Source organism: Pleurodeles waltl, chromosome 9 (genome assembly GCF_031143425.1).
Source record: "Pleurodeles waltl isolate 20211129_DDA chromosome 9, aPleWal1.hap1.20221129, whole genome shotgun sequence".
Classification (NCBI taxonomy): domain Eukaryota; kingdom Metazoa; phylum Chordata; class Amphibia; order Caudata; family Salamandridae; genus Pleurodeles; species Pleurodeles waltl.
The window spans coordinates 38918549-38944476 of record NC_090448.1 but is presented as its reverse complement, the minus strand read 5'-3'; the positions used below and the strand labels follow the sequence as shown (position 1 = coordinate 38944476).

The 25928-nt window shown below is 43.3% G+C and overlaps 1 protein-coding gene across 6 annotated transcripts in view; it reads right to left on the bottom strand.

Annotated features, from left to right (window-relative positions):
* The window catches only part of LOC138258904 (solute carrier family 26 member 6-like), a 201260-nt gene that overhangs the window by 82694 nt on the left and 92638 nt on the right, over positions 1-25928 (bottom strand). For all 6 annotated transcript variants that reach the window (XM_069206223.1, XM_069206226.1, XM_069206220.1 and 3 more), the window contains exons 7-11: positions 21143-21295; positions 19654-19736; positions 8325-8472; positions 4464-4577; positions 2665-2742 (exon numbers count right to left, since the gene is read on the bottom strand). In XM_069206223.1, the coding sequence (XP_069062324.1) occupies positions 2665-2742; positions 4464-4577; positions 8325-8472; positions 19654-19736; positions 21143-21295 (576 nt within the window). The remainder of the gene's footprint in view (positions 1-2664; positions 2743-4463; positions 4578-8324; positions 8473-19653; positions 19737-21142; positions 21296-25928) is intronic.

Sequence of the window (25928 nt, the reverse complement as noted above, 5' to 3'; positions counted from 1 at the left end):
GCACACTTAAACCACCATGGAACATTATACAGATTCTACCCAGAAGCTACTGTTAAGACACCATGGAGTATTATATGGAATCTACCAGGAGATAAAGGGAAGCAACCCACTGGAAGCACACTTAAATCACCAAGGGACATTATAGAGATTCTACCCAGAAGCTACTGTTAAGACACCATGGAGTATTATATGGAATCTACCAGGAGCTAAAGTGAAGCAGCCCACTGGAGGCCCTGTTAAATGAAGAAGTGGTTTCATAAGCAGCCTATCCTATATTATCCTAAGAGTCAATCCAATGAAGGCACAGTCACATTGTCAGTGAGTCCATCCAGGAGCGAGAGAGAACAACACACTGGAGGCAATGCTACACAACCAAGAAGTTGTACTCAGAGTTTACCCAGAAGTGAGAGAGGAGCAATAGAAAAGGAACCCACTGGAGTCACGGTTAAGACCATCGGGGTTACTGTAATGAGTTTACTCAGGAGTAACAAGGGAGCATCAGTAGAGCAACCCATTGGAAGCACTGTCAATCCACCAGGGAGTGCATGCAGGAGAGACAGAGGAGCAACAGAGAAACAAACCGGAGAAGGCACTGTTAACCCATCAGGTAGTATAATACAGTGTACCTAGGAGTGATAAGGGAGGTCAGTAGAACTCCTCACTGGAAGCATAGATAAACAACCAAGTAACAGATTTTACCCAGTAGCTACAAAGGAAAAACTCATTGGAGGCACTGTTAAGCCGCCAAAGAGCATTTACAAATTCTAACCAGGAGAGAGGGAGAATCGCCCCATTGGAGGCATGATTAAACCACTGAGGAGTATTATATGGAATCTAGTTAGGAATGACAGAGGGGAGACCCTTTGGAGGCATGGTTAAACCACCAAGGAGTATTTCATGGAGTCTACCAACGAGCAACAGAGGGGCATCATGTTGGAAATTATGTTAAACCCCGAGGGAGTATTATATGGAGCCTACCTAAGAGCGACAGAGGAGCATCGTATTGGAAGCATTGTTAAACCCCCAGGGAGTACTGCATGGAGTCTACCTAGGAGCGATAGAGGAGCATTATGTTGGAAATGTTGTTAAACCACCAGGGAGTATTATATGGAGCCTACCTAGGAGCATCATATTGGAAGCATTGTTAAACCTCCAGGGAGTATTATATGGAGCCTACCTAGGAGCATCATATTGGAAGCATTGTTAAACCCTCAGGGACTATTATATGGAGCCTACCTAGGAGCATCATATTGGAAGCATTGTTAAACCCCCAGAAAGTATCATATGGAGCCTACCTAGGAGCATCATATTGGAAGCATAGTTAAACCCCAAGGGAGTATTATATGGAGCCTACCTAAGAGCGACAAAGGAGCATCGTATTGGAAGCATTGTTAAACCCCCAGGGAGTACTTTATGGCGTCTACCTAGGAGCGACATAGGAGCATCATGTTGGAAATGTTGTTAAACCACTAGGGAGTATTACATGGAGTCTACCTAGGAGCAAAAGAGGTAGAACAAACTGGAGACACTGTTAAACCACCTAATAGGTACTTTAAGGGGTTCTCATGTGATTGAGTCCACAGGGTAAAGCCCTCAATCTTCCACCCACACCTGGGCGCTCTGGCTAGGTGCCCTGATAGGAGAGGATTAAACAGCTAAAAGAAGAAGAAAGGTGAAAAGGGTCAGAACAGAAAGAGGACATCTCAGACTTCGATGAGGAAGGACTCCATGTAGTTTGGACACTGGACATTGGACAGAAGTAAAAAAAGGAACAGAAAAGGAGAGATGGGGGGAGAAACAAAGATAATAAGAGCCCTCTGCTATCCACCAAATGTGCATAAACCTTGTGTTAAGTCTCAAAAATATTCTAGGACAGGAGTTAAAGTAGTAGACTGCCCATTCCATCGACCTCTTACATGACCCCTTCATTCCACTTTCCTCAGCTTCACCTCCCACCCATTTGTGATCTTACTGCTACTTCTACAGTGCTCCTTCGCTTTGTAGCTATGTTTGCACTATATAAGTCCCATATTCATGGCTATTCCATATTGTATGCTCTTTTAATCATTCTCAAGCTGTTGCCTCTGCTGTGGGGTGTGGGGAAAACAAGTGAGGGACAAAAGTTTAGGGCACCATTTGGAATCCATAGTTGTAGCTCTTCTCCTATGGGGACTGGTAGACTGTGTCCCTGCCCCATTTAGGCTATGTATATGTGCAGTATCCTGTTTAGGTGGGTTAGAATGCTATCTGGGTAGAATGTTGCTTAACATTCCAGGCTAGTGATGATCTGTCTGGAGTGTTCTACTTTGGTCAGCTGAGCCTGGACCAGGAATGCATTGGCTTGCGATTGGGGTTCTGCTAATGAAGAGACTTTGAACTCTTCCCTGGTACTGCAGGTGGTGATCTTTACAATATACTCCTCAGGAAGCACAGGCAAGAGCATTAGGGGTAGCAGAGGGAGTATAGCACCCTTAACCTTCTATAAAATGAGTGATGTGAGTTTTTGTTCTCATTTTTGAGTTCCAACAACACTGCTGGCAGAAGGTGTTTTGAGGGATTTCATGTTCACATGGAAAATTCCCTTTCATGGCCTTAGTGGCAGTGGGACAACATCACACATGGGGCACAGCACATGTTGAAAAGAGCCACATGTTTGCGGCATACCTTGGGGAGGTGGACGAAGAGCTCTCCCGCTTTAAGGATGATTGCTAAGATGACAAGAGACGCGATTACACCAACCAACTGCAAAGGGAATAAAGCACAGGAGAAAAACAAAACACGCAGTTAGAAATGTCGGATTCGATCCAGCAGGACATAGTACATAAAGCACATGAATCCCTGCATCTATGGAATTACAATTCATTTTAACAAATGGACTTGCACACACATCACAGTGGTTCCCCAGCTTACCTGCACACATTGCTCTACACCCTCTTCCACACTGCTCAATTGCTCCGCACTAAGTTTTGTCCTTCACTAGTACATAAACCTTCACATTCATCTACACAATACAGATCCATAAAACACAAACATGTCAGAAACCCCAGGAGTCACCTCGTTTACAAAGCCTGGATGAAATAGTGATAGTAGAAATGATTCTTCTATGCTTCTGGGTTAAAATCCCTACATGTTCATACATTTGCTACCCTGTTGTTACCACATTGGTAGATGTGTGCCTGGTGTGTGACGGTTAAGTGCATGTTAATATACACTTGGGAGTTTGGTGAGAGCTCGCACTTAAGGGGCAGTGTTTAGGCACAGACTTACCCAGGAGTTTATTCCAAAGCAGTAGGATAGAGACAGCAAAGGAGGGATGTGCATGTCTGAGTGGTGGAATGATTTGAGGAGAGTAAGCCATAGGTGAGAGAGGCTCCATGAGTGGGGAGCACTGGAGTCTGGAGGTACAAGGCTCACATCAAAGCTCAGGATGAAGCTGCCTCATGTGGACGGGTACCTTGAGAGGCTCCCCTTGTGCCTACTTTTGATGAGACAGGGCTCCCCATAACGCCCTCAGCACACGGTATCTCCTGTCTTCTATCACTACCTGAAAGTGATAAGACGCCGATGCCTGCGAAGTACGCAGTCAGCAGCTGCTGTTAGGACATTTCTCTGGCAAGTTTGTCAGATGCTAGTCGGTCCTATATTCCTACTTGCTTAGTATGCCGCAGGGTGGTTCTGTGAATAGAGAGCTGAGAGAACTCTAGATATACAGACAGGGAATATGATGCTTTGCACCCGGCCCCTAGGATGGCCTAGAGTGCATAACATGCATTTGGAAGGGAGGGGGGCACCAGGGATGTAAGCACCGAGTAACACCAGAACTCTGGAAGGACACTGAAGAAAGGGACCTGAGCTAAAAACATAAGGGTGGGGGGGGGGTAAATAGAATCCCCAGGGTGTCAGGAGTAGAGAGCTTCATGCCGGAGATCTGGTGTTTGGGTGATATGGGATGGGAAGGGATATGACATCATAACTGTTAATTGTACCATGCACTGTAAAAGAATATATTAGACCTACCTGTGCATAATGAGAAATCCACAAGCCACTTTGAGGTCCTTGACACTTGGCCTATTCCCTAGTAAAGTCACCAAACCCTTCGACAAGTCACAATAGCATAGTTGGGAGTGATCTATTACCCATTGTCTACACACTTAGAACATGATTTCTAGTACAATAGTTCCCTGTGTGTATATAGCAGCATGCTCATCATCCTTTATTTCAATGTAAAATGTATAAAATAGACAATTAAATGACATACATTAAACATGTGCATAAGTGGAGTAACCACAATGTCCCTCAACTTAATATGATTACAACAGGGTGTTGAAAAGTCAGTGTAAACTAAGGAGAGTAGAGGGAACTGGGTCAAGTGTACCAATGAGTCCCATGAAACCAGCACACATAGACCGTAGGCTCCTAACCAAGCAGGAGGTCAAAGTTCTGCCGGAAGAGGAAATACAGACCTGGGTGTTCCCTCCTGTGTTCTCCTGCACCAGGCTCCTAGACATGGCCGTGCCTATGGTGAAGCACTGAAAGAAGCTCCCAAACAGGTTGCAAAGGCCCAAAGCTATCAGTTCCTGCAACAGAGGAAAAATCAGAGCAAAGTCAAGAGGATCCACAGAGATGAGTAACCACAGTCAATCTGCCCTGGAAACAAACCGTGCTCAGTTCATACCAAGAGTGCATGTTGTGGACACTGCCACCTACTTTCAAGGACCAGGACTTATCTTCCATCATCAGAGCAAGAAAGGCACAGGCATCTCTAGGGTGAGGTGCCAAGTGGGATCCATGCCCCAGCTCTTTCAGGCTTCTTCACGCCCCCCCCCCCCCTTTCACACACAAACACACTTCCCTTTGGCCCGACCACCACATCTACTGAATGTGCAAAGAGGCAACACAACAAATAAAACAGTCACTGCACCTTGACACACACATTAATTTGTCCAACCATCTTTCATTGCAAAGGAGTGTTGTGTTCTGCATTGTACTGCACCGGGTTGTTGGATTTCCTGCCTTTGTGACTGATGTTTCTATTGTGTGCCAAGGAGAATCCGAGCAGTACTTGAAGAATCTGATCTAAGACACTCCAAAGATACTTAGGTACCATGCTTCTTGTTTTCAAATCGTCCATTCCATTTTGCTACAGATTGGTTCGAAGTTTGACATAGCGAGAACATGGCATAGGCGGCTGTTTCAGAGCACCTTCAGCAAGACAGGGGACCCAAAGCTTTTACTATGAGTAGATGAGACTTACTCCTGAAAGTTCAGGATTAAGTCAAAAAGTCACATCAGCCTTGCAGAACAATCTTTGCGCGTAGGGTCTTGTGAGAGGCATGAGAGGGAAAAAGGTTCTATGGAAATGGTGTCCAAACGTCATCCGCAAGGATCAAAGCCAAGCCAGATTTTCGGAAAAAAACAGTGATGGTAGAAATAATTGCCATTCAGATTCTGGTGAATGCATTTCATGCAGATGGCGTGAAAATCTGGACTGGTTCTAGTCCTCTGAGATCAACGTAGGACATCGCAGGCCATGATTCTAACAAGCAGAAGATACAAGGTGGACAACTATATGCAGAAAACATCAAAATTGCACGATTTTAAGATGGTTCCTAATTACATAATGGTCTTTTATTTAAAAGCTAACATTACACACTTTTCGTACCTTTACTTATTCCCCTCAGCAGCAAAGCATAAGTATAAACAATTCCTATCTGAGAAAATCAGGAGAACAATATCATGCAGAATATTTAGATACTTTTTAAAAAGATTTCAGCCTAGATAATAATCCCTCGTCTTTCCTTCTCTGTGTCTTTAAAAAAAACTTAGATAAGCTGGTCACAGTAGCAAAGAAAATCACTATTCCAGAAGGTAGAAAGTGTACAGGCTGGGGCACTGGCCAATATCAGACAATCTTCACTTTCAGCAGGGTGAGATGTCAGGCTGCCTACAGATTGGACCACCTGACCAAGTGCTGTTACTGGTTCATTGTTTAATACCTGGGGTGCCCACAAAGAAATTAGATTTTAGTTACAATGGGCAAGAGGGGCTCTAAAGGAGAGGAGAGGGGCCACCAACAATACAAGACACCAGTAACAAATTCTACGTGTGGCATGACTCTTTCGAATATAGATGTACACATTTTGAACATGTGATTAGCGAAGACAAGAGATCACTACTTACAGGTGAATTTGTTGATGAGATTGAAGTTGGAAAAAAAGGGTTTGAGGATTTTTCAGAAAGCATGAAGAATGTGAGGTTGAGGCTTCCAGGAGCTAGAAACAAAACTGTATGTCGTGATGCACTTATGGTAATCATGTCACTGTGACATTAATCAGACATCCTCCAGTATTTGGGAGCCCTTGTGTTTTTGGTGATGTTAACACACTGTACAGCCCTTGCCAAATACTGGCATGATCTATTTCTTCTTTAACTGTTGTGTATGTTTCCAAGAGTATCCACTTTGATGGGTTTGCTGAGCCCCATAATCAAGACAAGTTTTATGGTTTGTGTGCAGAATGTGCACCAGATGCATTCAGATTGTAGAAACTTTCCACAACAGTATTTTCTCTTAGGAACTAACAGGGACACCTACATGTAGAATGACCTTGTCAAGAGTATCTCTAGGCCAAAGGAAGCAGTGGAGTACTGCCCGGAGGAGCACCTGCCAGGCATCCTTTTCTCCACAAAAGGTCAAGGCTATGTATCTGCTTCCTTCTGGTAACTTATGAAATCTACCTGTGATCCCCAGGAAGAGGGGGACCACGACAGCGCCAATGCCAATAACATAAGATGGAGTGCATATAAAAAATTATTTGGATGACGACAGTGTCAAAAACATGGAGGCTGTTTTGGTGCTTTGTAACACTGATTAGTGCAGGCAGGTCTCATGATATGAGAGGATAGAACATTGGCAAGGGTTTGAGAGGTACAGGAGGGACCAGGTATCCACTGTATTAGCCTATGTCTAGTTGACAGCGCCGTAAAAGGAATTAAAAGCTTTGCAAAAGGGATGTGTTTCAGGTGCATATTTTGTTGAGGTGTTTGGCGAACAGATACTCACAGCTAATAGTACAACACATGACCAGGAAAGGTGCAGAGCCTGCAAAATTGGTTTATTTCATGAGAGAATACACAGTTTGGAAGAATGGATTCTTACCCAGAGTGGGGTAAATCAGGTAGAGCAGAGGTGTACATATTAGGCGTGGTCAATGGCGGAGAGTTGGCACTGATGCTATTCATGAATAACACTCGTACAATGTTGAGAAAAGTATGCATAAGGCAAGGAGAAGGGAAAGAAGAAATAGGAGGAAAGAGAAGGGAAAGAAGAAGAAAAGGATGAAGACGGAGAACCATAAGGAGAGGGAAAGAGGAAACGGAAAAAGAGGAAGAAGAAGGGACCAAGAAAAGGAAGAAGGAAAAAGTGGGGGAAGGAGTAGGGGGAAAAGAAGAAGAAGAGTAAGAAGAAAAGGATGAAATAGAAAATACAGAAAAAGAAATAAAAAGAAGAAGAAGCGGAAGCAGAAGTGGGACAAGAGGAAGGACGAGGAGAAGATGAGGAGGAGGATGGAGTGGGGAGGAAGAAGAAAACAATGGAGGAGAACCACAAAAGGAGGAACAATGAAAGAGAAGAAAAGGAAAGAGAGCGAGAAGGGTGGAGGAAGGAAAAGTGAAGGAAGAAATAGGGAAGGAAGAGCAAGAGGAGTAAAAAAAGGAGGAGGAAGAAATACCACAAATAGAAGAAATACAGTAAAGGAAAGAAGAGCAAGAAGGAAAGTAAGAAGAGGAAGAAGGAAAATTTGGAGGCAACGTAGGGGAGGAGAAAGAAGAAAAGAGGAAGAAGAAAATAATAATGGCAAGCAAATAAGAAGAAGTGGAAATAGATGAAAAGGAAGACTCAGCAGTGGAAGACAAAAAAAAATTAGGGGAGGAAGGAGGAGAACAGGGAGAAGAACAAATCAGAACAAGCAACTATAACAGGAAGAAACTGAAAGACAAGGATGAAGTAGAAGGAGTTGGAAAAAGAAAGAACAAGAAAAGTAAGTAGAATACAGAGGATGGAAAAAGAGCAGGGAAATGAGAAAAGAGAACAGCAGGAAGGGAGGAGGAGGAGGAAGAGAAGGAGATGAGGGGATAAAGGAAGGAGGGAAGAAGGTGGATGGGTGAAGTACAAGAAAGAACAAGGTGAATGAAGAGGAAGAAGAGTATAGAGGGAAGGAAGAAAGAAGAGGAAGAATAAGAACAAAAAAAGAGGAAGAAAGGAGAAGGAGGGAGAGGAGGACAAAGATGAAGAAGAGGAGGGTGAACTGTAGGAGGCTTATATTCACCTGGTTGCTATCCACCTTGTAAGCATGCTTCATGGAAAACATTTTGCAGACTGAGATGGTGAAGGCATACGTTACCACGGCAATGGCAAATGCATTCCCCAACAGACTCCCAAAGAGGCTGCTGTCAGGTACCGAGGGGGGTCGCATGCTGCAACAACAAAGCACAGACATTCTTCTCAAAGGGCTTACTTTCAGCCTTCAGTATTTATTTCCAGTAGAGGCTGCTCAGTTATACAAACATTTACCTACTTAGTATTAGGGATGGGTGGCGAGCTCTGCTCCACTGGTGCAGCTAATGGAGGTTTTGGGACTCTGCGCTCTGCTTGGAGCATGGAGTCTGACCAAAAACTCTGCTAGCCCCGCCAGCGGAGCGGAGCTCACCGCATGCACACTGCAGCCCAGTCATGGGCCACACAGCGCAAGCGAAGACAGCCTGCGCTTACGCTGTGTGGCCCATAACTGGGCTGCAGTGTGCAGCTGTCGGCGGAGCTCCTTCCAGGCCAGACCGCTGGCAACAAGATCCCCTTGGGAGAACCCAGGTAAGTCCTCGTTTTTTTTCTTTGTTGTGAGACTGGTACACAAGAGGCCTGAAAAAGCAGCTTTTTTCTGCCTACAGCCCCGGCCTGAATTGAGGCCAGGGCCGTAGGCTGCGAAGGTGGTCATTTCAGGTCTCTTGTGCACAGGCCTGCCCAGGTCTCTTGTGCACTGACCTGCCCCATGTGCACGGACTGCACACCCGGCAGGCCGGTGCACAAGAGGCCTGAAAAAGTAGCTTTTGCTGCCGCCTGCCCTGGCCTAAATGCGCAGGATCTCAGAAACCCTAAGCAGGGCCGACCCTGCTTAGCGCTTTCGAGATCGGGCACATTTAGGCCAAAGCAGGTGGCACGCCGCCGTGTGTGGAATTTCACAAAGTTGTTTACCAAGTCCACAGAATTCAGTGAAGTAGAGCTCTGCCCACCCCTACTTAGTATGTAGCATTCAAAGAAGGGTAAATCCAACTGCAGCAATCATAAATTGGTGGGTGGAAATGGTGGAGCTGAGGTAAAGATGGGAAGAGCTGGAAGAGGGGATGATGGGTTTGGGGTTCAAGGAAATACAGAGAGAGCAGAATTAGGGGAAGCGTACAACGAGGAAAAGGGAGTAGAAGTAAATCCGAGTGCTGTGCTGCTACAGTCTTGTAGTTTAAGTGTTTTAGAGTTGTAATGCTCTTAAATTGTAGTGTGCTAGTGCTAGTATTAAATATGTTCTAATTGTGGGATTATATCTGCAGTGCTCTGAAGTTGGAGCAGTAGTGTTACTTTCTAGGTGTAGTGTGTTAGTTATAATATTGCAGATCTTGGTGCTGTACTCAGAAGCGTAGCTTCACGGGGGGGTTGCTAAAAGGGTTTTCCCTTTTTATTGGACTGGGAAACTTAAATATACATAGTGACCAGTTTATCAAAAAAGTAGTAAGTTTCACCCATAGACATACTCCTAGAATGGTTGCAAATGTACTACTTTGTGTAATTCACGAACATTAGCAGCAATCGGCTTGGAGAGTTGCAACAGTCTCAGGCATACTACTGGCAGCCAAATAACCAAAGGTGAAGAGATGAATGCTTGCAGATACTCTAAGTCCTGGCAATCACTCAGGTAGCATTCCAACCCATTGTGCCACTCTCTACTGGGGCCCACCAAATGCAAATCAGTACTGACCTGTTCTTCGTGGTAAAAGTCCATCCTGAACCTTTTGGTTGCAGCATTGTCTGGAGGACAGCAAATGTCAACCACACGTGGATGCCTCATGCATTCTTTAATTTAATGGCACATGTGCCAAGAAAGGAACACAGAGCTGGCGGCTAAGGAACAGTACTTTGACTTCACTGGGTAACTCATGAAAATTATACTGGTCTCAACCTTTAGTAACCTCAGCTGATCTGAATCCCTCAGCAAGATGCAAGAGGGTACATGGATCAAAAACTGGAAAACAACAAAGCTGGAACATTAAAAAGAGTAAAGTCCAAATTAAGCTTACAAAACAGAAAACACAAATTATGTAGTTGACAACAAAAATAAAGAAAGAAAAACAACAAGGTGAATGTGGAGGAAAATGAGGTGAGCCATTTCAATGAAAGTTAATAGAAGCAGCCAGTAACATGGGCTGAATAGGACCCAGCTCACAAGTACATGTGAATGAATGGGGTTAGTGATTCATAAGCCCAATGGGTTCTAAGGCCTCTTTGGACATGGCCTCCATGAGGTTCGAAAGGCTGGTTCGGTCAAAGTGAAGGTACCTAGGTCCTCTTCGGATAGTTGAATCGTGGTTATTGACTTTGTCTGGAAGGTTTGTCTTAGTCAACTGATATTCAGCAGGAGTTATGGAGCGTTTCTCTCTCTCCAGTGGAAAGATCTGGGAGCTTCAGCATAGCTCCAAGGCACTTGGTGGGATCACATGAAGTCCCAGTGGGGAGGTCCATAGAGATTTGAAAAGGAGATCTTAAGGCAGGGGAAGATGTTCTGCAGATACTTCACCTTGATAATAAACACAGTGAGAAAAGCAGTAACACATGTACCATATAGAGCCAAGGGAAATGTGTAGGCCCGGCCCAAAGCTTATGCAGAAGACATACCAAGCCTCAAACCAGCTAGATGAGACAGAATATGTCTTCTATGTTCATGCAACAAAAAGATTTCCTCTCATCAGGGCTCTTTAACACAACATACAGAAAACTATTTTGGCAAAGGGAACCCAATGGGAAGAAATTCTTTCCAAGGGCCCCACATGTATATATAGTGAATATCATTCCAAATCTACATCACTCAAGCCTCAAAAAAAGAGAGAAACATGTAAAACACTAATAGTCCATACAGAACCTACTCATATCTTGGTAAAGGTGAGAATGAACGGTATGGTTTACCAGTGCAGGCAACACTCCTGCAAAGATAGAACAGACTTAAGACAGCTGAGAAGATAAAGCAGGAAATATATATCCAGGTTTCCCATGTCACCTTCAAGGAAGAGATAGGCGATCTAGAAAAGGAATCCGTAAGAAGATGCAATGTTCAGGAATGCTTCATGATCACAGTTTTATGAGACCCAGGAAGACAGAGGCCACTTCAGTAGCTTGTGACTTTGTGTTTTGAGAAAGAGGCCATCCTCCAGGGATGTTCCAATGCGAATGGACTCATGGTGGGGTGGTCAAGTGCAGCTTGCTCTCTTTAATGGGGCATGTTTTCTGGATTGAGTATTATGGGATGAGAGTTCTGATTACTTGCATCAACTTTAGTGCTACTCGTGCGCTTGAAAAAATGGTTTCTCTTGTCTTCTTAGTGCTAAGGTAAGATCTGCCGCTTTCTTTGACCACTCCTGACCCGACATTCATTACATGATGTAAGAAGATGAGCAAAGGATGCTCCAGTGAAATAAACTCAAACAGAAAAATATCTGTAAGGATTCAGGCAAGTTGCACCTGAAAGGCAGCCAACAGGAACATTCCAACAGGAAAATTCCAGAGAAACAGAGGAACAAGCTTCCCAAGCAAGGAACAAGAATCAAGCAAAGTTGCAACACAAAGACTGACTCCTTCTGGTCTCTGTATCGTTCCTAATTGAGCTGAAATAGGAAGGAAAAAACAAGGCACTTGAAGTAACCACAAGCATCTCCAACTGGTAAAATTATAAAGAAAGGAAAAAAATATATAGTAGTATCCCAAAATAATCTATCATTTGGATTACTAAACAGAAGAAATGGAATCCAGACTGTGTAAAATAGTAAGATTTCTACCAGGAACAAGGCCCAGGGAAACTAGAAGAAAAAACGTCCTCTACTGGTGAACGGTGACAGCCCCACCAAGAACCAAGAGAGAGAGAGACAGTCACTGTGAAAACTTGCTCAAAAAGTGGAGACCTCAAACTCAAGCACATGGATGTCACCAGCCCGTCAAGACAGACTGGCACCTCCACACATGTCAGCTTTCCCACAGAAGACATGTTTCATGTCATGTATAGCACTTTCTCTCACTTCATGATATTGGTGGTTTATTTTTTTCATTCTGCCACCTATGGAGTGCTTGCATTTCAGTGCATGACGGCCTAATTTACTCGAGAGTATACTGAATCATCACATTAAATTATTTTATTGTTAGAAATTACAATCTTTTGAGTGGCATTCCCCCAGAATTTTTGCCTTCTTTTCCTAAACATTTTTTGTTGGTCATAGGACTCCGTGCACTTCCCTTTTGCTAACCAGTGATAAAATGCTTGTGCTCTCGAAGCATGGTAAAATTGACATACTCCTGATTGGTACATTTAATGTATCTATAAGTCCCTAGTATATGGTCCTACATGTTCCCACGGCCTGTAAATTAAATACTATTTATGGGCTACAGCACTCACTGTGCCACCCACTAAAGTGGCACTATTAAACATATCTCTAGGCCTGCCCCTGCAGCCTGGGTATTGAGTTTTTTAAACCGCCATTCTGACCCGGCAAAGTAAACCATTTGCTAGGTCTAAGCCTCTCTGTTTGTCTATGGTCTGCACATGCTGTGTATTAGTCATAAAATAAGTTTTAAGGAGATTTTTACATGATATTGTCTTTTTGCACTTTACCTGCTCCTTATTTTTTACTGACATTTTTAGGGGCGAGCGCAAAGCACTCCGTCCCTCTTCTAATCTCTCTTTAGGAGGGTTTTAACCATGCCCATGTTACGTCAGTCACTGTCATTGGGACGTGGGCTTGCCTTTTAAAATCTGCTTGTTTTCATTTGTGAAAAGTATGCATACGTCATGCCTTTTCTGGTGTTTAGCCCTCCTCAAGAGCACCGGTAAACTACAGGAAACATCCGGAGCTCTATGTTTTCCGTATGGTTTCTGGACTACTTTTTTCTCTTTATTCCGCAGCGCGATCGCACTGTGTTTTACACAGCGCTATCACGCTCGCTTTTTTGTTTTTAATGTAATGTGGCAAGAAAAGTCTGATTAGGAGTTTAAAACGCTAAAAGCTCTAACTCGACGTAATGCGAGACCCACTGAATTGCAAAGGCTTGTTTACTGATTATTAGTGGTTTTTAACGAGGCAGTCCAACCTGCCTTTTAACTGCTTGGGGATGATTAGGGATTCTGATATATTTTTTCAGTGGCAGTGTTGCCAGGCGAGGGCAGCAGACCAGTGGTGTGTCAGTGTTTGCACCACTGCAGTGGTCTTGACATCTGCCATCTTGGGAGGGGGAAAGCAATAAGGGAGAGTCAGCAGTCTAGCTAGTAGACCGGAAACATCGATTTAAACGCAGGTGTTGTGTGTCTGCACAGTGGATGCACACAGCTGGCGCGCCAAAAGTGCACCAAAGGCAAGCCCAACTGTGCCCGTCTGGGCCCGACCGGTGCCAGGACCCCACCCATTCATTAGAGGTAAGGTGCCTTCAATTAATTATACTTGAGAGGCCTTAATAGCTATGGCGTCTTATAAATAGGTTAGCGATAAGTGTGGCATAGGGTCGCCTCGGACAACAGCTGGACCTTTCTATTGTGCCAGGTGTAAATAGGAATGTCAGATTATAGAAGAGCCACTTGTTACCGGAAGGGACTAGAGGAGTCTAATGAGACTGGTAGCAGGCTCTTTCTCCCCATACCCTGGTTCAACTACTCTAGGGATGGAATTGAGCACAAGTCAGATGCTTTGATTATAAATGTTTGTACTTTGACGCTAGATCCCGGCCCAATCATTTAATGGAAATATGGGATACCATAAATTATGCCAAACGCGATCTTACATTTAATGCAAAAATGTGGATCAATGGCCATTGCTTACCTGGGTTAACACTCACAATGGCAGTTGGTTATAGAACTCTAAAACACAACAGGGTGGGCAAACAAGTCAGAGGTATCGAAGTCATCTACAAGGACTCCTTCCAATTCTCAGAAGTAAGAATCTCTTTGATAGGAGTCTGTGAGGTATTATCCTTTCAGTTTTCGTGCAACACTTTGGTTCGACTGGGTGGGGCCATTCTTTAGATGCCCCCTGTCTACAACTCCCAGTTGGCTGCTAATTTATCCACTCTGCTGCCCCATTAGTCCTAAGGTATAACAACTTCTTGTAAATAGCTGATTTCAGATTTCACTATGAGGACAAGGCAGATTCCATAAGTAGAGCGCTGGAGAATGAGATGCAAATTCTACACCTTAAACAATATGTAGAAGGTCTGACGCATGAGGCAAGACACACTCTGGGCCTACTAATTTTCTAACAATGGAACAATAAAGATTAATGGTATTGGCCTATCCACTGGTGCGACCACTTCTTGTTTAGTTTTTCATTTGTGCTATCTAGTGGTCTTTCAGTGACGTCTATCACTACCTCTATGCAGAAAAGAGCCTGGAGGGAAGTTAGACTTGAGTCCTTTGCTAAAATCTTTAGTTCTCCAGAGAGGACAATCACCTAGAATAATTTTTAGAGGATGTTAACACTGCCATAACCAAGGCATTGGACGCATACGCGCCCTGGAAGACATACAAATCCCCTTGAAAAGCCCCATCAGAAAAAATTTATTCTGATGAACCCAGGGTAAAAAAGAGGAACTGCAAATCCTTGAATGCCACTGGTAGTTATCCAAGAGCCTCGATGATCGGCTGGCATATAGAACTGCCTAGAAAGCTTATCACGTGTTGCTCAGATATGTAAGAAAAAAAATTCTTTGTAAAAAGACCAGAGAAAAAGAGTAGTTCCTCGAGGGAGATATTGAAAATAGTGAAGGAACTGACCCACCCTGAATGTTTAAACAGGACAATTGATGCTTCGGCTCAGTGCAGCGAGGAGCTAACAACATTTTTTTTTTCAAACAATAGAGAAGATCTACGTGATTTTCGAAGACCAACCTCCTTTCGAGGAGAACTCTTACAAGACATTTGACCATGATGGGGGAGCTTGGATCCATCTAGACAGCTTTATGCCTTTTAAACCAGAAGCGGAAGAAAAAAACATGCTAGAGGTGAAATCTGGCTCTACTTTGGACCAATGCCCCCACTTTATCTTCTCCTGGCTGGTGTCTGTGCTAAGCCTATTTCTTACTCACATTTTTTTAGCTTTTTTTGAACGGTGGAATATCCAGCCGTGTGGAAACAGGTCCTGATTTTGCCTCTTGTTAAGAGAGAGGGGCTGGATGCTTTCATCTGGTCTAACTATTGCCCAATTTCTTTATTACTATATATGTCCAAAGTATTAGGAAACTAGTCAATGCCCAGCTAATGCGTTTTCTGGAAAGTAACAACTTGTTCACTCAAACTAGCTTCAGAGCCCGTAATAGCACAGAATCTACTCTGTTGGCAGCAATGGACAGTATTAGGTCAGAGGAGGATCAGGGCATGGTTGCGGCCTGATCCTGTTAGACTTATCTGCAGCTTTCGACACAATCTCACATAATCTTTTGATGCAGATACTTCATGAAATTTGTCTAAATTCTAAAGCTTTGCAGTGGTTTGGATCCTTTTTGAAGGATAGATCCCAACCAGTCCAGCTGCCTCCATTCAGGTTCCACTATCTTAAGTCCAAATGTGGGGTCCCTCAGGGCTTTTCACTCTGTCCCTCCTTGTTCAGTATCTTTGTGTCTTCATTAGCGGGTATCGTGAGGGCATGGGGCTTTCAGATTCTCTCCTATGCTGATCACACTCAGGCCCATATTTATACATTTTTAGCGCCACATTTGCGCCGCTTTTTGACGCAAAAGCGGCGCAAACTTGCAAAATACAATTGTATTTTGTAAGTTTGCGCTGCTTTTGCGTCAAAAAAATACGCAAATGTGGCGCTAAAAAAGTATAAATATGGGCCTCAGTTTTTCATTTCCATAGGTGAGAAACAGGGAGAGAAACAGGACAATCTTATTGGATTCCTCTCCAAAGTCGCTAAATAGATGCAGTCCAACTGAGTGAACCACAAAAAAATTGAAATATTGCTTATTGGTGGAGCAAGCAAAGTCTGGAATGATTCTTGATGGCCATTGCTTCAGGGCACTGCACTGAGACAAACGAAGGTAGGCAAGAACCCTGGTTTCTAATGGATGAAACCCGATCTATGCAAGACGAGGTCAATGCAACATGCGGCACATGTTTTGGTCTTCTCCGGATGCTGTGCAAGATTTGTAGGTGGATCCCAGCAGACTGGTGTAGGACAGTCACTCGGGCCCTAATTATGAGTAGGCTGCATTAAGGGAATGCTTTTTTTTCTTGGAATGGCTAGCTTCCTATTTACTCGATCACAATCAACCCAGAACACAGCTGCTAGATTGATTTGTAACAGTATACGAAACAGTTCTGAACACACTGTTTGCTCCCTGTGTGTAAAAGGGCCAAATTTAAACTACTTTGTCATGTCCACACAGAGCCCCATGAAACTGGGCCAATCATTCTACGGAATCGAGTCACTTTTACATAAACCCACACGGGAGCTTTGATCTGATAATTTAGCCATGGTGAGGGCCAAGTGTATTAGAAAAGCGAGAATGGGAAGACGCTCTTTCAGATATTTAGCAGCAATCCATTGAAACTCTTTGCCTCTTGACCTCATTCTTATCCCTGACCTCCTTACATTTCGAAAGAGGCTAAAGACCTGGTTATTCCCCCAATAATGTTTTATGTAATTGTCAGGCAATTTTCAATCCTAGCGCTTGGATATCCTTCCGGTGTGGTGGTAGCGCTTTATAAATATTGTAAATAAATAATAAATAAATTAACCTTCCTTTTTCAGTAGTTACAGGTCACTCCTAAGTTAGGCCCTAAATGCTCATGGAGCGGGTGTATGGAGGTTAAAGGGTATATTTAATGTTTTATATGTACTAGCAGTAGAAATCTCCAAAAGTTATTTTTTCACTGTAGCAAGGCTAGCTCTCCCATAGGAAATCATTGGATTGCATTCTAACAACTTATAGTGTTTAGTGTTTTGGGAGCAGCAAGAAAAATGATTTGTGGACTCATTTTAATAGTACGTTAAAATCCAACTTAATGGCCAAATCAGACTTTATATTACTATTATAGAAATTACACTTTTTGAAACTTGCCTAAGCTGATGGGGCTTTCTGCCAGAGTCATCTGACTAGTGAATGGCTCCCCTGTGGGGAGATGTTGATTGCTCCTCGATAGTGGATAAAATGCTTGAGTGTGGAGAGGTTTTTCCTACTTGAGTAGGATGGCTTAGGGGTGTGCCCAGTCCCTTCCTGAGCTTCAAATTATGCCTACCCAGCCACTGGCAGATGTATCTCACACCAAAGCCTGCTTCCCTTTGTCTTCCTAGTCAGGTTGGCTCTAAACCAACAGAACTGGTTTGGAGTGACCACAAGGGAGATTTTGACCATTATCATAACCACACCTCAGGGTGGGCACAGGGAGTTCTGACCAGTGGAGGAAGAGTTCTGTCATGTTGGATTTAGGTAGAGAAAGGCACTGTGGGAGAGTGTACATTAAAACACACAGGAAATGCTGTAAAAGTGAGTAGGGTAAGCCCTGTGCACATTTTGTCTCCATTGGTTTGGAGAAAAGTTAACAGAGTTAGTTAGGCGAAGAGGTTCCCGCACCCACATGCTGCCACTGGGCACAATTGTGACACCCACAGAACTCTCCTCAGAATACTCCTGGACCTGGGAAGAATCAAAAGAAGGATGGCCATGCGGTCTGAAGAACCTGAAGAGAGACTTGACCTGTTTGCCTTAAACTCAGGACCCCAGAAGTGACTCCAAAAGTCGGTTGGCTGATTACCTGTTTGAGCTATAAGGACACAAGCTTCCAGAATCCATTTTCCTGGTAACTTCTAAGATGACTATCCCAACAGGACCTGCCCTGGACCCTGCAGCTGGCCTCTGTTTGAGTGAGTCTTAACCCTCAAGTGGTGCCTCCCAGGTCCAGGACCTTTGGCTGGTATCAGAGTGTACTCCTCCTGACCAAACTGCAAAAGCTGGAAATTAGAAACTTTTCACCAACTTTTCCTCCTGAGAACCTGCATGAGATGGGACCACTGTCCAGAAGGTGGAGAAGTGTGGCTCAATGGTTAGAGCGGCAGACCCTGAAGCAGAGATCTGGCTCAAGACCAGGGTTCAAGTCCCGCTTCGGCAGGTCTTGGGCTCAATTCCCCTTGACCAGATAATTCTCACCTCGGTGCCTAATCTAATTCATGGGTCCCACTCTGCAACTCTGGGCAATAGCTTGCTTAATCTCCACAACGGCCCCAACAGCGCTTGGATGCCTGGCTTCACCCTGGGGGTGCCCAGGAGTGGGCACCTCACAGGGAAAAGCCAGGAGGGGTTCCATAGCGGTATGAGTACAGCGCCTTGAGACCCTAACGGGTGAGTAGTGCGCTATACAAGTGCAAATTTACATTTACATTTACATTTTACAGACAAAAAACGCTGAATCAACTGATTTTACTTGCTGGTTTGCCCCACTAAGGGAGATCTGACTTTCAGAAAAATGTATAAGTCCAACTGTAGAAGGCTTCATCAGGATCAATGTGGAGCAGCAACCCGTCAATGTTGAGGGCTTCCTGGGCACAGACCACAGACTTCACCCACCCTGAGCTTCACACCTTCATCGAAGACCACACCAGGACCCTACTCTTTAGCAACCTGCCATTGTCAAGCCCTGTTTTAGATCCAGCTTGCGCTGCCGATGACTCACTGACAACGAAGTTCTTGCCAGAAAGTTTGTAAGTCAGAATGTTTACTTTCCACCACAATTAATCTAGTTCCTGTATTTGACCAATCCTCCATTGCAGTCAGCCTTGACTTTTGACTTAGCCCCAGTCCAACGCGACCAGATAAACATGTTGTGTTTTTCAGCAATATGTTTAATTTAAACTTTAACAATGTATATCTCTGGTTCCATATATTGAATTTTTGTCGTTTTGGTGTAATTTTATATATTGATGTGTACTCTATATTTCTAAATTGGCTTGGGATTTTTCTTTTGTTATATTTTCACTTAATTACTGTTTGAACATTGCATAAATATTTTTTGCATTGCTTGGAAGTTAAACTAGACTGCTTTCTGCCAAACTACCCTAGGGTTAAGCATAGTTATATTTAGTGACTCTAATAATTCACCCTGACAATGATTGTGATTAATATTTGAGGAGAGTTCTCACCCCACTCAGCTAACACTCCAATTTCTTACATGTATTGTATATTGAAAACAATGTTTTATTAGTTTTTTTTCAGTACAGAAGGGTTTTTATGTGCAAGTCAGGACTCAGAAAGCAAGCCAGGTCTATCGGCTTTGCTTACGCTTGAGCACTTTGGTTTGTGATGCACAATACACCGGAAGGTATATCTATAGTAAATTAATATTTATAAAATGAACTACACTGCCGTACCCCACCGGGATGTCACCCACAATGGCTATTCCAAATCTGGCATTCAGCTGTGCTCCATATGATATTCCAGTGGCAACAAAAAGCTAGAAAAAAATGAAACAAAGGAGAAATTCAGTATTAAGAAAGAATGACCGTCCATACATTTACAATCTCAATGATATCTGAAGTCATCCTCAGAGCTTCTGTGTGGTATTGTAGTGAATGTGGCATGAGATGTACTCTTGTACAATGAATAGCAACACAAAGAACCAAGGGTTAGTAGGTGAGCATATGGTCATTGAACAGTAGTATGAAATACGGAATGGTGTATAGTTAGATATCAACATTATATTAAAAGCCAAGAACTGGGGGAAACATGTATCAGTAAAATACTCTGAAAAGAAGAACTAAGGACCAGTGTCTGTGTGTATAGCTGTCAACGGGTACCATGTGGATGGGTTCTTACCACCAAGGAGAAGAATGCATGTGTTTATCAGAAATCCATGCTGACATGAGTAAGCAAGGATCAGTGTAGAACTGCTTGCTGACAACCAAACTATCAGCGAGAACCAAGGCCTAGTGGAAATGTGGATACCGATAAGCGGCACCAACGTCAAGTCCTTCGGATGAGTATCAATTAATGATGGATATCACTGCTAGACCCAGCATGCCCTTTGTTTGTGCTTGCCTGTGTGTAACTTATTTGATGGTATTGATTTTAAACAAAAAAACAACAAAAACCAGGGAATTGGGGAGAAAGTTTGAATCAGCAATGTTTTTCAGTATTCTTGCATATGGGTTCCTTTGACATGTCTCTACTCTCGATTACTTCTACAGGACATCACTTCCCTATAGTATCTACATCCTGTAAAAGAAATGGGGCATGTGTAGATGAGCAAGTGATGGTTGTATTAGCATTTCATTACTATCACAAAATGAATAATGGAAACAGAAGCATAGGCTATAGAAATATCATGACTTAGTGTATGTATATGTACCCTTTAAATAAGAACATCATAAATGAAGGACTAGAGAAGACATGCACCAGTATTGTGATTAATCAGGCTCTGTAGTCTTGGTACAGCTGCCAACTTGAGCCAGAGTTTTAATACATATCAGTCTGTTTTCTGTGTAGAGATCATGACTAGATATTTTATATTCCACAACAGACAAGAATTGAAAATGTTTAAAAAATATGGCCTCTTCCTTTTTGCTTAAGCCTAACAGTAGATTTTGCTGAGCTTAACTAAATGGGAAGGTACTGTTTAAAACATTCAGGAGGTAGTTTAGATGATAAGTATATGTTGCAAATTCCCACATATTAGGCACGTTAGTTTAAAACTATGTTTTTCCTTCAACAAATCGCAATCTTCCACCATCTTCCACTTGGATGACATGGATTTAGTTGCAATCACTGTTGAGGATTCTCCTTCTAAATTCAATTGGCCATGGTTCTCCAGCTTGTGGAACATCACTCCACTTCACACATGGTGGGAATGCAAGGTCATACCATGATCAGCTCAATAGGAATGGGCATCTTGAGCTTGGAGCTGAACTTCTGGTTCACAAACTTGATTCCAAAGAGGGTCACCAACGCGACAAGGCTGACCACGAGCGTTCCCAGGTTCGTCTGTGGCAGCTTGGAGCAGATCGTGATGATCGCCTATGGGAACGACAAAGAGAAGGGTTGGTTGAGTGTACACATGTATCACAAACATGTCACTGTCTCCTTATCATAACAAAGAAGCCCAGAACTCCACCTTTGAGAAAGGAGCAAAACATTATTTTGTTTCATTTAGTCTTTATTGTATGTTGGTTATTCAAACCTGGATGTACTTATAGCAGAATAAATATACATCCTAAGTTAAAATATCATTTAAGTTCTTGAAATTCAACTTTGAGAAAGTTTTAAAGTTTTCTACAAATCTTATCTGGTTCAGCTTAGCAAGTTAAAATTACATCTGTGCTTCTTCACACTTTCAATGCACGATTAACACGATTGAAAATTCTAAAGTTACTACCATAGATGTATACCTACATTTTCAGTAAATGTAAATTTTTTTGAAGCGTGGAAGAATTCAGGAACAAATGTAGGATAACTTCTAGGAAGCTGCAGCAGTAGAAGCTTTTTAGAATACTGACTATCATAAGCATTCACATTTATGTAAATGCACATCATGTAGGTCAATGCATAAGGAAATTATTGGCAAAAGTACATTTCCACTTTTATTTTTTTTTCCACAATGAAAATATGGTTCCCTGCATTAAACCATCATACCAAACACATTTTGGGGCTGTTCTTGTCCAAGTCCCAGCCTGGATAAGCATTTACCCCTAACTTGGAGTGAAATCAAATTCTGATCGTATCTAGGGGAGGAATAAAACACCCATAGGGATACAGGTGTCCGTGAGTTCACCAACTTCTTTACAGCACCTTCACCATGGAACTCCCATTGTATGCCCACAGCGACAGATTTACTCCCAAGTAACATTTAGGGGATATCTAAGATTCGCACAAGAGAGTACCATTGGCTTTTTCATTTCAAGATATTTCCAAGTAATCCTGTGAGCTCTCGCTCCTGCAGTCCATGTATTATCCTTTCAGCTATATTCAATCGTAAATCACTACACCCCCTAGGGGGCTCTGGAGCCCAAAATTCACAGAAGGAATGCTCTAGTGGAAAAAACAAAGTGCCAAGTCCTCCTTTTTCTCTCCTATTGATACTATATTTATTTGTAAAGCCATTAGACCGCCCAAAAATACTTTAAATTGTTGACTGCACATTTTGTAGCTGGTAAGATGGCTTAGAGAGTTTAATGCTTGAATCTTAGATCTGAAGTAACCTGCAGGTCACAAGTTCGGATCCTGACAAGACTCACTCAGCTATCCATCCTTCTGAAGCAGTACCAGACCTGCCAACTCACACAGTGCCACCATGTGCCACACAGTGGCTCCCTTCACACTGTCAGCGGGGGAGGAGCAGATATCACATGGTGGCAGGAAAGGCACACTTGAATCCACTGCGAATACCAGATTTCCAGCTCGTCTTTTGAGCCTTTAAACATTCAATGTCTATTAAGGGATTGTGAAAACACCCAAGGACATTGGCCTTAGCCTCAGCAAGCTTTTGGGAGGGAGTTTGGTGGGGGAGGGGTCAAAAGTAGCCCTTAGGTACTTCTCAGCACAAGGCCCACTTCCTACAAGGCCTTGCCCCCTTCTCTCACAGTGATTTCTTTTTATTAAGTCGGCAGGTCTCTAGTACCATTAAACTGGGTAGTACTAATACCTGTTATTTATAGCGCTTAGAAAAAAATAACATCTGTTATTTGGCCTTCTTCCGCTACCCATCAGTGGCCGTGCTTCCCATGCTCCTGAGATCCTAGCAGGTTGGGGAGGTTTTGGCCACAGTACCACTCCTAATTTTGGTTTCCTAGACCAAGCCTGTAGGCTTCCTCCTTTAACCATGACATAATCTGCTTTCTTCTTTGACCCCTTGTCCTCCACTTCCCTTTTTCATTATCGCCACAGATGATATGCTGTGTCAGGAGTTACAGGCTCTTTCAATCTTTGTTCATGCCCTCTGCATCTCATCTGTTGCTCACGGCAGAGTACAATCCGAAGAGGCTGGACATGCCACTCCTGCACACAATGGTCAACAGGTTGTAACAGATGTCCCGTGCGCTCCTGGATCCCAGCTCTAGACTGTCCCCCATTACTCCTCACTTTCTGCACAGGATTTTGCAGCTCCATCCTCCACACAGCAGTCGCCATGTTATGTCAATTGTTGCATGTTGTTTTTCAAAGGTTGTGCATTCCCCCAACCAAGCCACAGTTTCCACAGCCCCATTACCTGCACTTTTCTGGCTATTTTTAGAGCTACCTCTGGTAGACATCTGGGGCTGTGATGCAGTCTGGTATCTTCCAAGATTGTGGTTACGTGTATCAACAGCATAATTGATCATGATGCTGATTATTGATTCTTCCTCTGTCTTTGCTCCACTGTCTTGATTCATTTCATTCTTCTCGGTTTCAGATTTCCCTCACTATATCATTTCATTTATTTCATTTCCAAGTTTCCTCACAGATTCTCTTAATTCTTTCTCCTTCTGTCTCTCTGTAATCAAAAGTTCTCACCCATGAAGCAGGAGCTGCAGAAACCCCACCTTGTTTGCATTGATCCCTCTAAGCATGTGCTTATTTTAAAGTCCTACTTTTGGGCCTTCAGCTGCTTCCTTTCTTTCCAGACCAAATGTCCACCTGGCTCCAGGCAGGCCTCAGCAGAGATCAAAGCCATGAAATCCAAAGCACTGAGATGTGAGGGGTTTGGGACTCCATTAAGGTCAACAGGGCTGTTGAGAGTGCCCACGAGGGACTTTTTATTGGCTGCATTTTTCCTTACTACACTAATGTTTTAGGGATAATATCATCTGATGGAGCACTTTGCAGCAACTTTGAGTAACCCTCCATCTATTCATCTTGCCTATTAAATCGAATTAGATTTTGTATTGCATCTTGTGCCTAATCCCAGGAATGTGGTGATAAAATAATGTAACATTTTTGATAAATGATTCTTTGGTATGACACACTTATTGGCTAGGCAACTTTTTCGCTAATTTAAGTCTTACTTTATCCATCACTTTGCCTTCCTGCTGTTGTGAACACAAGAATTCACCCATTAATTCAGAAGTGTCATACTTCAATTGTCTTTCTTTATATTTTGTGCTGTGAGCTATATGAAGCATTGGCAGCTGTCAGATGGTGCTCAGGCAAACCCTACATTTTATAAGTCAGCCTTTAAGCCCGCTAAGGGTCATCCAGCGCAGTTCAGAGAGACCACAGACCCTAAAGTGATCCCAGACAGGGGCTCCCATTCCTTTAGCAGCTCTTCAGACAGATTCCAAGTACTCTCTCTTAACAGCAGAGCTGTCTTTAACTTTTACAAACCACTGTCAGTGACAGGGAAAGACTTGCATCCAGTGAGGGGGGATCCCAGGTGCTAAGGGTCTGAAGTGAGAAGCCTATTCTTGTGCTAAGATTAGTTCTTGGTTCTAAAAGCGCATTGTCCTTACCGTGCAGGTTAAGGGGTGATATATGACGGGTATGCATGAGCTATAGATAACCAGGTACAAGATGTTCAAGCATATATTTGTTAGATGGGTTGTCTTGAACCACATGCCATCTATAAGCAGAAACAATCAACTGACCACCAGGCAACAGAAATAATGCCATTTTCTGAGCCCTATTACGGCCTAAACTACTGTGTTGTGCACTGTATGAAGTCTGGTAATCATGCATCTCTTATATGGACCTTGTCACATGTTCATTGATGATGCTAGCCGACTTTATATATCCTGTGGCTTTCATACAATTCAATCTTCACAGATTTCTAACTACAAACTTGCCACAAATCTAACTTAGAAATATTAGTGCATCTCCTACTTTCAAGGGGGCCCTGAGCACCAACAAATTTGCTGGTACAAAAGGAGCCTAGGGGGTCTTCTTGTATCAAACTGCGGCAAGCACAATTTACAGCACAGGAGAAAGGTGTGGGGAGCTCTACTTGTGCAGGACTTCAAGCTCAATCTTACTGTCGTATGAAACTAAGGGGATCATTTAGGGTTGGCGGATATGGGCCATCTACCAAAAAACAGGGGATGCACCGACTGCCCATGAGTCGTTTCTCCTACTCCTTTTAGAGTTCGGGGAACTGCAGTGGCGACTCTGTTACATTGTTACATATCAGAGCTAGACCTGCCAACTTGTGAATTGTTTGCACCATGTGAGTAAGTTGCAGGGCCATGAAGGGGGTGAGCCTTAATGCCGAGCACAACCTGAAGCCCCTTATAAATTCACAGCCTCTTCCAGAAAGCAAAAGCTTTTGAGGCTGTCGCCGATGCCTTGGAGAGGTTTCACACCTCTTAATGGACATCAGCAGACCAGAGCCCCCAAACAATTAGTTGGAAACCTTGTGATCCTCGCCGGATGACCATGTGATGGGAGAGGATATTGTGTGATGCACGGTGGTACAGTGTGAGATGAGTGCGAGTTGGCAGTTCTCAAAAGGGGGGGCTGTCACGGGGGCTGTCACGCGGCCTTCTCTGGATTACCCCTTCATGGACAGCCATGAAAGGCAGCATGCGACAGGTAAAAACAAACATTCCTGCTTTCAGGGCCATCCCCCTGCACATACAAGCCATTGATTTTTTTGTTTTGAAAAACAAACTACCACTAGGAGGGGTTCTAAAAATAAATACAATGGAAGCTGAACTAGAAAAATAAACATTGGTTACCATTC